Genomic DNA, 10,711 nt, shown 5'->3' with positions numbered 1-10,711 from the left:
ATAAATATTATTATAATATAAATTTTTAAAATTAATTTTATTTTAAAAATTAAAAAAATTAAATTATTTATTATATTTTATAAAAAAAATTTATAAAAATTATAATAATAAGAAGATATATTTTTAGACATAAAAGCCCTAAATTATCAACTAAGGCTGCTGCACTATCATGGTCACTATTATTGTCGGTGTACCAGTCATCTTTTGTCGTAGGCGTCTATCAAAAGAACATGAAATAGATTTGGAGGGTTGCAATAAGTCAGTCCATCGCTAAAATTTCTTTCAAATCAATTTCACAGAATTTAGAGGCCGTTTCATCTAATTTTGAAAAATAAACAAGTTCTGAGAATCCGAAACAGCTGGTGACAAGTGACAAAGCTCGTCACATCAAGGAAGATTTTGACAATCTAACGTTAATGTTCAAAGAAGATTACAAGGGAGGCAGCAACATCTACGTATCATATAATTTTAGGTTCATCGCCGACATGATTATGATGATCATTGATTATTGGCGTTACTTGAATTTGTAGAGCAAATTAAGCATTCTCTACAAGTTGGATACATTCGACAAAATCACAGGCTGAGATTACGGTTCTTGTCTCTCAAAAACAGCGGGACAGCACACGTGAATGAGCACTGTGCATTAAAGAAGAGGGGTCCAACGGTGGATTCAAAGTTCCTGCAACGGTGGAATGAAGAGCCCCGCCATGTGCGCGCGGATCAGTATTTCATCACTTTCTATAATTTTGAAAGATACACATACACCGTTTAGATCCAATTGTATTTAACGTTGAAATCTACACTATCACGAACAATATTTCACATTGTGATGCTCATAGATTATGTCTCAGATTTGTAACCAATGTACGTTTAGGTCACAAAAGCATAAGTGATCTCATTCCAATCTAAAGATGCCAAAGTAGTATCAGTTTGGTAGCAGCCAATGTAACCTTCAAGGTGTCTACTTTCTAGTTTGGTAGCATCGAATGTCGAATGCTTGAGGCCGAAGGATAACAAAAAATTGTGTAAACTACTCAATAGGTGCACGAGTAACGCAGGAAACAGTTTGGAAAAACATTGTATATAATTTTAAGCACGTTGCCTTGTTCATAGGTCATCATGCCGTTAACACTCCTTATAGGACTCTCATTTTCATTTCAAAACTTTCGGACAGGCAAAAACGTCCAACGTGGTCGCCAAGGAACCACATCCATGCAGGAAATGCTCATTAAAAGATTAGAAAAAGAATGGCATAATAGCAATGCTGAAAAATCAATAGTTTTTTAAGGAGCAAAAACGAAAAACCATAGGCTGGCTTACGATCCATTACGTCAACTCTCTGCTGAGCAATAGTTAATCATCCTTACAAAAAACAGATCAGAACTTGGAAGTAAATTGTTTATGGATTAAAACAAAATTACCAAGAGTATCATACTACTCAATCATCTCCATCGATGACTTTGGTTCCCAATCCCTTCAAACCCTCTGGTGGAATCTCAGTGACGGTGACTAGGGAATAAAGCTCTTCCTTTGCATCTTCCTCATCATTTCTTTTCCGGGCAATGCGTACACGAACCCTCCTTGGCACACTTCGGATTCCGCGGCTCCATATATGCTTGTTCAGCTTCACATCCACTCTGACATCCGTTGTTCCCATGGCCTTTTGGGCAAACTTCCTAATCTCTTTTATGGCATTTGGAGCTTTCTTTTTGAATGTGCTACAAAAGAAAAAAACGCACGTACCACACACGTCTCAAGGCTAAAGCAATACCACACTTTGAGGACATCAAAAGAAATTAAAAACAAGATATAATCAGAGAATTGCTACCTGAAATCATAAACAATGAGAAAGAACTCATGGCTACCATGGTGCAAGTAAATGTGTGAAAATAAAGATTTGAACTCACAGAGGATAGAGGTACCAAAATGCCCCTTTTTCAGCGAGTGGTATCAAAATGCCCTTGAGTAGGGTCATAAAAAGGACTTAGATACCACTGAATGAAAACCTGGTCATTCTTCCTTCACTGTACGTTTTGACATCAAAGACTTAAATCTCAGCGGACAAAATAAAACTGACGCTTCAAAATTTTTAAAAAATCAGGGGCAATCTTTCCATTTGTAGGACAAAATGGATTCAGTCAGTAATGTGTAAAATCATTAAGAAAAATTACGTGCTGGTTTGGATAGTGAGATGAGATGATCTGTGAATAATAGTGAAATGATTTGAGTTAATATGTTTTACGGGGATTTTGAGAAAGGAGAGAGAAATAGTAGAATAAAAATATTATAAAATTAAAATATTATTATAAATAATTTTTAATATCATTTTTGTCTTACTATTTGAAAAAATTGAATTTTTTTTTATGTTTTGTTTGGAAATTTGGGGAAGTTGTAACGATTAGGTAATGATTAGACGAAAAAATTGAATATTTGAAATTGAAAAGTATTTTTGTTTGTGGTGTTTGGATATTGAGATGAGTTGGGAGGATTTTGCTATCCAAACCAAAAGTTCAAACGAAAAACATGCGATGAAAAATGAAATTACTCGATCAAACACAAGCGAAAATATTCATGAGGTTGGACACAAAGGATTATATGTTAACAAAAAAGCTTGATAATAGAAAGCCGAGTATATAGGTGGGAAATGCTCAAGCCCTAGTCTCCAATGCAACTAAATTCTCATTCCTTCATAGAAGAGAATATTTTTCACTTGGAAACTTTTGAACCCGTGTGATAGAATTCAAATCACGCCAACAATCGTCACTCAGTGTACACAACTTTAGAAAAGCACAAATCCATATTTAAAATGGCGACCAAACAAAACTGTAGTAGTTCCGCAAATAATGTAATGGCCCCATTTACCACAGACTTGACTTATTAAAAAACTAGAGTTTAACATAGAAAGTAATGGAGTCCCATCAATTTTGGTGTGGCATCCAAGCGTTCACAATAAATTTGAAAGCAAACATATACGTATATCCTCTTGTAAGTAAGAATTAACTAAATTATAACAAGCCGCTCCAAAAAATACAAGATAGCAATACAACAGCCACATGCAGCTATTAGCTTGAAAAAGGTGCCACAAACAATATCGGGATTATCAAACCAGATGAAGAAATTTGGCCAAAAAGAACCCTTAGACTAAAGTGTGGCCAAGGTTGCAGTCTCCAATATACTCATGTCAAATACACACACAGATATATATACTTCTAAACATGACCGAAGACCAGTTTATTTAAGCAACTAAGGTTCACTGTGCAATACTGACTGCAAGGGCTCCCAGATATCTGAAAAGCTTGAGGCAGAAAGAAAATGAATATCTGAATATCCTTACTTTAAAAAAATGATCATTTTAACCATTTTCCTTTCCTTCATTCGGTCAATCCAATCTAGATCTAAACCAATCCCAAAGTCCCAACCATTTCCTTTGTAGCCTAAAAATAAACGTTAATCCCGACTCTAGCACGTGGGATTTCCCACAGCTTCAAATGTAAGTAATTAACGAGGAATATAAAACGGAAAAATGGAATGCAAATCAAGCAGGTGCACATATACCATCCATGAAGGCGCTTGTGGAGATTGATGGTGTACTCTCTGGTAACAACCTCTTCTTTCCTTCCCCTGGTCGCCTTTTCCACCATTGTTATGGGATCTGAAACTCCGCCGCTGCAAGAAACCCAAAACCCTAATAGGTAGACTTACAAACCTTAGCCTGAAGAGCAATGAAGCGAGATATTTATCGTGGTTAATTTGTGGCCTAAAATGCCCTCGGAAATACCGAGTAAAACTACAGTAATAACCTTGGGCCGACACTATTTCAGCAGCCCAGAACTTTGACTCAACAGGTCACTTTTGTTTAGACTACTATTGGGTCGGGTCTTGACTATAGATCCAATTTTAATTTTATGTGAACTACAATCAACTGTGTTACCTAATTTTATGTGCACATAAAATTTTTGTTATAAAAATACGATACAAAATCTTTATTTTTTTTAAACGTCAAAATTGTTAGCCTAGTGAACTATAACAATTTAGAAAATGTAAGGAAGGAAATCGACTTTACTTTTCAAGAGAAGATATAGATAGACCCATGTATCGTCTAAATGGATTAAGCTGCTAACAAATCCTCGCAAAGGTTAGTTTCACATCAGTCACAAAACCCACGTTGCCTTCACTTCTAAGAAAGCAAACTTTAGATGTCAACAACGCTACGATTTCAAAGATATCTCTGCAAATTGGACGTTGTACAAAACAATTAACACCTGATAAAGTAAAACCAATGGGCGAGTAGGATTCCCCACACCTGACACCACAAGGCAGGATACCTGCTTATTGCATTAACCGAACAGTCCAAAGAGTTGAAGATTGATGCAAATGAACAAATACATCATCATCTAGTAGAACACACCCAAAAAAGGGAAAAAAAAAACACACACATCATCATCTCAATCTTAAATAGCGGAATGAAGCCTTGAAAAAACATTAAAAACATTCTACCTCTATTTTGGCATTTCAGCTTAACTAAAAAGTAACAGAAAAAGAGAATAAAAGTACAAGATGAACAAAAATTGGCAGCACTTGAATCGCATGACAATAAAAATACATCGTAATCAAATGTTTCCTGTGGTGTTGTCTTTGTTGACATTCCCTTATTCTCTCCTCCTCTTCCTCCGTCTATCATCCCTTCCACTCTCATCCGAGCCTGAGGAATCAGAAGACTGTCTCTCAGAACTAGCTGTCTTCGTGTCAGAACTATCAGAACTACCAGATTCATCATCTGATTCAGATTCTGACACTGCTTGCTCTTGTTGCATGATTAGGCGTGGCATATTCTTCAAGTACTCACGTAAATTCTCTGTGATGCCACCAAGCCCAATGGATGTGAAGAAGTTAATAGAAAAACGTGTGTTCTTGGGATTATCCCTTGGGAATATAGATTCAAAGGAGTCCAGCATCATAGGATCCGTAAGCCGTTCATTCAGCAACCGGATGCCCAAATGCTCTGACAATTCCTGCGCCAGATATCATGCCACAATAAATTTAACAGCTTCCAGAAGAAATGGTGGTAATTTCACGTATTACATTCTAGGAGGACAGCATGAACCAAAAAGGGACATGTATTGTAATAACCAGTATGATTGGATAAATCCCAACGGATTACAATTCAGCAGAAAATATAGCACAACTAACAGACCAAAATAAAATAAGGGTTAATTACATATCTGTTTGCAGGCCCTTTACAAGGTCACAAGAAGATGACAAAGTACTATATAAGAGACATCACTGCATGGACTTGCTGTATTCATAATCCTGATGGTTGTTCTGTCATGAGACCATATATGCCATACAAGAGAAAGCTTCAAATTATTCCCACTTTCCATACATCGTACAATTAGAATTCACATGTCCCTAGTTTTTTTGTTACTCAACTATGTGGCAAATGGATTGGTTATCAAACCAACTGATGCCAACATGAAAACAGGACTACTTAGATCTGGTTGAAAACAGAAATCCTCTTCTAAGATGATGATAATTGTTTAAACAATCTCAATTTAGGCAAATGTACAATGTTTAATTTCTCAGTTCATGTTAAAAGAAATTAAGATTTCCAAGCTTCAGAAGGGAAATAAGAATGGCAATAAATTATAACAAGGATGCCTACGGAAAAAAACAGACGAGTGTGTCAAAAATTTAAAAAATTTCTAATTTGTTACCTGAAATAGAATCTTAATGAATATTCGAGAAGAAGAAGTAGTATCCTCCTCTGTTAAGCGTATATAGGCTAAAACATGCCAAGGCAGAGCATCTGTGCCGAGTAGATGTGCAAAAAATTTCCCCACATTACGCAGCTTATTTGTTTCAAGCCGATGAATCATGGAATATTGCTGGACAAAGCACTTCTCAAAGTTTTCCTGGTGCACTTTATTGATCATACAGAATCGCTGGCCCAAAAGACCATAATAGCGGAGGTAAGTTCTCTCCTGACTGCAGCATTCCAAGAGCATAATGCACAACTCCATCTGCATAAGCCATATCAAAATAACAGTAAGTCAGCCAGTAATATATTGCCAGGTCCAAGATAATAGAAAAACGAAAACTGCAAAAAAATCACCTGGTACCGCATTTGAATAAGACAATGTTGGTAACACCACAAATATCACTTTCTTGTACTTAACCAGACAATTATAGGTTAACATATATGGCAATTTATTACTGTTGATATATTGTTTCCAATTTATGAGATTGTTAATTTGCATGTTCTGACCTTGCAATAAATGCAGGTCTGTTGGACTTGTCTTTTTGACTGAAAGTTGCTGCTTAACAGATTTTAGTCCAACATCTTTAAAAAATATTGTGAAAGATGCTGCTGGGTCTAGGTTTGATAAGCTAGAGCCACTCGTAAGCCATACTGAGCACCATGCAAGCCAAGCTCAAGCAACAGTCCTAAGGTTCATATGTAAGCCTAATCAGAGATCAAGCCCTAGTAATTATCAATGAGCGAAGAGATAAGCTGAGTCGAAGCAGCAAGAAGCTGGGCTTGAGCTTGGCACAGCTTGCTTTGTTTACACCCCTAACAGCAACTCAAGCACCAAAGGCCATATTATTCCAAGCACCATGCAAGTTGGTGCATGAAACTGCTAATAAATCCAACTGTTTGGGCAGAGCAGGGGACATACAATGAAGCCAAGAATAAGGAAAGATTCGTAATCCTGATATGCAATATTATTTAGCATCTTGAAAGGCTAAAGAGTATGTAATGCTACAAAACTTGATTAATCAATTGTTGTTCATTTATTCATTTGATATGCAACCGTAGTGGAGGAGACGTTCATGCTGAAAAAAAGGGGACCTGAAGGGGACCTTGTAGTTCTTCTACATAATTGTGATTACTAGACAACTACAAGTAATTTGCAGAAACTCATCAACTGTAACCAAACATTCACTCTTCATTTATTCATGTCCAACCTGTCACAAATAAGCAATTAACCAAATAAGGTAACTTTGTTTATACAGCAGAAAAAGCTAGCATCACTTACCTCTTGACCTGGTTCTAGTTTGATTTTCAGGAGCTTATGACCAGCCTCCTCAAAATCTACACTAGACATGATGGTTAAGTAGATTGTCCTCCGAAGATTTACAAGGTTTGTCTCTGTTTCATCCTTTATTTTCATCTGCTCCTCGTCCTCTTCCTCAGATTCATCTTCATCATCCTCGTCATCATCTGAACCAGCATCTGAACCGTCTTCATCATCAGACTCCTCACCCAAAATAGTTTTCCTAACCTCTTCATAGCGTCTCTCATTCTCGATAAAATTAGGATCTGCCTTGAATATATCTGAACAAGGAAGAATAAGAACATGAATCAAAATAGTACATGTAGGCAGAACAATCAAGAAGCCGAAGACAACTGAGAGCACAAGGCATACCAAGCGTAATCTCTGGATCTATTTCATCTTGGAGAGATGCCTCATGGGTTAACTGATCTTCCTGCTCTACAAGGTCCAGTTCTGGACGAACAGCGGGGTACCCCTGCAGTCAAATACATCACAGAGAGCATCTTTATTCAGGCTTTTGGCTCTAATACATCATGGCGTAACTCACAATTAAAAAAATGATAACAAAATATACTAACCTGAAACTTTGCTTTTCTTATGGCAAATAGCCCTTCAATAAGAAATTGTACCCGTTTATCTATTTCCCCTTCATGAAGAATTCCACGAAACCTCTCAAATATTCCTGTTAAATTGCAAACCATGAGAACAGTAACTAAAACTAATTTAGGTTTAGACAAGATGAGAGGATCTCTGTTGTAAAATAGAAAATTTAAGATCTGATCTTTGACATAATATTGTAATACCCCACATCTATGGGAGTGAGGGAGATGAATGGGATCTACATTGGGAGGGAAAATATTTTGACCTTTATTATGATTCTAAGGGACTCCAATTGTAACCTTGACATATCCTTCTGGTATATAATCTAAATTGTGGCTTATTTTGTTGTTGTTACAAACATAAGGTTTGAGATAAAACTGCATTTAGAGCACTCAAAGAGAAGACTTCAAATGACCGGGATACTTGATAGATTAAGTGTTCAAGGTGGTTAGGGCGGTGATGATAATTGACATAACGACTGTTTGAATACCCCGAGGAATTTTTTGTCTTAAATAGTTGTAGAGTTTGTCAATTTTCTTTTCAAATGTTAATGATTTTAAGTTTCGAACCAAATTGAAATACTCTAGAAAATGGAAAATAAATTTAAGAACTAATATAGGGATAATTAAGAACAAAACAAGCTAATATAAGAAGTATACAGGACTTAATCCAACTGCCTACCCACCGTGCAGGCCTTTGGGAGAGAGATCTTGCAAAATCGATCCACACTCTGTGACAAAGCCAACGGCTACCTCAACGCTGTCATCGGTTGGATTCTCAAGCAGCACCGTGAGCAACTCTAACGCAATGATCTCATGAGCCACTTGCTGATTCACTAGATGTGCGATAAATTTAACAGCAGCTAGTAATTGTGGCTGTAAAGAAAGTAAAGCAGTAGAAAAAGACAAGTTAGGATGATATCAAAGTGAAAAAATGTTCCACTCAGCCCACAGTAAGTCCAAATAAAATTATAGAAAAGAGCAAATACACACCTTGTCGTTACGCTTATATGCTCTCTTGAGCTGCAAAATAATCCTTCTCAATAGAAGATCTCCCACCTCAGGAAACTTGGTGTTGACAACAGCAACCAGTGCAGCAAACACATCTGTGAACCCTGGAGATGACATCTGTGACTTCATACATGACCGGCAGAATAGACCTCTACCCCGGATCAGATTCTCCGAGAAGAGCTCAGGAATAATATTCTTTATATTAGCGGCATTAACCTTGTTCACAAGCCCGTTTATACTCTTCCGAAGGGCATCCCATGTCAACCGCTGATACTCAACACTGCTTTTATCCTCGACCTCTTTCATCATTCTAGCCAACTTAAATGGTGGAATATAAATTCCACCACTCTTACCCAAATTTGATGCATCCCCATTTAAATTTCCTTCTTGTAATCTTGGCTGTCTATGAGGTTTCGCATCTTCCAGGGCCTTACTGTCTCTATCATCTTCCCCCTTGGAACTCAAACCCTGCTTTTGTTGTTCAGTACGATGTTTTCGTTGCTCTGATTTTCTGTGCGTTTTCCGGTCATCATCGTCTCCTGAATTTTGACGCGCATGCCGGTCCTTTTTTCTACCACTATCATCAGTTTCCTGCTGTCTATGAGCATCCCCATGCCAGCGAGATCTCTCTCTTTCTCGCTTCTCTCTCTCAATTCGATTGTCATATTCATCAGAACTTTGATAAGATTCTTTCACCTTATCAAGCTCCCCAGTTTCTCGATGTCTATGCCCCTCATGTCGATTGTTTCTTTCTCTTTTTCGCCTGCCCCTTTCTCTATCTACCCACTCACCCTCTTCATCAGAACTTTGCCGAGATTCTTTCACCTTATCAAGCTCCCCAGTTTCTTGATGTCTATGCCCCTCCTCATGTCGATGGTTTCTCTCTCTTTCTCGCCTGACCCTTTCTGTATCTACCCACTCACCCTCTTCATCAGAACTTTGCCGAGATTGCTTCTGCTCTACATGTTTGCTTTGTAACCTTCCATCTTTATCCCTAATATCCTTCTCATCCACTCTTTCCCTATCCTTATCATCACCACTACGCTCATCTAGTCTCCCGTGCCGTTTTCTACTTCTTTTATCAGAATCCAACAAATCCTTCCCACTGCCTCTTTCCCTATGTTTATCATCGTGTGGACGCTCACCTCGCCTCTCATTGCGTTTGCGTCTATTTCTTTTCTCAGAATCCGAGGACTCACTACTGTACTTTCTAACCATATCAATTTAAGACCTAAGCAACACCACCAGTGCACACACGATACTGCAACCTACGCGTCTGCAATGAAAATTAAATCGCACATTAACTACCAAAACTAAATTAGCTTCTTAGGAACTTAAACCCTAAAACTGAAGCCCAAGAAAAATTTATCGAAAACAAAAATAAAATAAACCAAGCAGTAGCCGAATCGGATTAGAAACTAGTGAAACCCAGTATACAAGTTGGAGAACGTCAAAAACATAGAGACTGGCTCATTATCTCATCAAAATTGTCGACAATAATCAAGGAAAACGAACATGAAAAAAGAAGAAGCGAATTATCAGATTAGATTACATACCCAAGGGTAATCAATTAAATATAGTAGCTCGGGTTCACGTTGACAAAAATCCAACAAGAGGGAGAGAGGCGGCGTTCCGGCTACGGGAAATATTTTGAGCAACACGCTTCCGCCGCTCCGCGTTTCGCGGATATCCGTTAGAATCGGTACTCGATTAGAACTGAGTTCGGAGGTTTTAGGAATTCGGAAGATTTCCGCAAAACGCTGTCGTGCGCTGTTAAGAGCAGCAGAAGCCCACTTAAGCTGGTTTATTTTTCCAATAGGGCCCACTATGGTAAACCTATCAGCCCACTAAACTTATAGTTTATTATTATTATTATTGTTATAGAACTATCGAAAAGGAAAGAGAGAGATAGATTTATTATAAAACTTTCTAAAAGGAGAGAGAGAGATAGAACTCAGAGAAGTTATGAAACTTATGAATTTCTTAAGGAATTCAACGATATATATAGGCGTACAAAGGGAACTATGCCAGTTACTATGCAGTACT

The 10,711-nt window shown here is 37.6% G+C and overlaps 2 protein-coding genes across 3 annotated transcripts; both read right to left on the bottom strand.

The window, feature by feature from the left end:
- Nucleotides 1-1,295: 1,295 nt before the first annotated feature.
- Nucleotides 1,296-3,720, bottom strand: LOC122291467 (60S ribosomal protein L31-like). Its single transcript, XM_043099192.1, has 2 exons — nucleotides 3,556-3,720; nucleotides 1,296-1,718 (listed from the first exon to the last, which is right to left on the bottom strand). Exons 1-2 carry the CDS (start codon nucleotides 3,639-3,641, stop codon nucleotides 1,439-1,441), a joined length of 366 nt encoding a protein of 121 aa, XP_042955126.1. The 5' UTR covers nucleotides 3,642-3,720; the 3' UTR covers nucleotides 1,296-1,438.
- Nucleotides 3,721-4,304: 584 nt separating this feature from the next.
- On the bottom strand, nucleotides 4,305-10,418 carry LOC122291466 (pre-mRNA-splicing factor CWC22 homolog). Of its 2 annotated transcripts, none has more exons than XM_043099190.1 (8): nucleotides 10,222-10,416; nucleotides 8,648-9,941; nucleotides 8,341-8,530; nucleotides 7,634-7,737; nucleotides 7,428-7,530; nucleotides 7,038-7,336; nucleotides 5,715-6,020; nucleotides 4,305-5,012 (listed from the first exon to the last, which is right to left on the bottom strand). In XM_043099190.1, the coding sequence occupies exons 2-8, from the start codon at nucleotides 9,881-9,883 to the stop codon at nucleotides 4,650-4,652; spliced, it is 2,601 nt and encodes an 866-aa protein (XP_042955124.1). In that variant the 5' UTR covers nucleotides 9,884-9,941; nucleotides 10,222-10,416; the 3' UTR covers nucleotides 4,305-4,649. The 2 variants fall into 2 exon arrangements, with proteins under 2 accessions (XP_042955124.1, XP_042955125.1); XM_043099191.1 differs by lacking the exon at nucleotides 4,305-5,012 and adding an exon at nucleotides 5,045-5,322 and having other exon boundaries at nucleotides 10,222-10,418.
- Between the last annotated feature and the right edge of the window lie 293 nt (nucleotides 10,419-10,711).

Source organism: Carya illinoinensis, chromosome 13 (genome assembly GCF_018687715.1).
Source record: "Carya illinoinensis cultivar Pawnee chromosome 13, C.illinoinensisPawnee_v1, whole genome shotgun sequence".
NCBI classification, from domain to species: Eukaryota; Viridiplantae; Streptophyta; class Magnoliopsida; order Fagales; family Juglandaceae; genus Carya; species Carya illinoinensis.
Note: the sequence above shows the minus strand (reverse complement) of the source record. Positions and strands in the feature narration are given on the sequence as shown.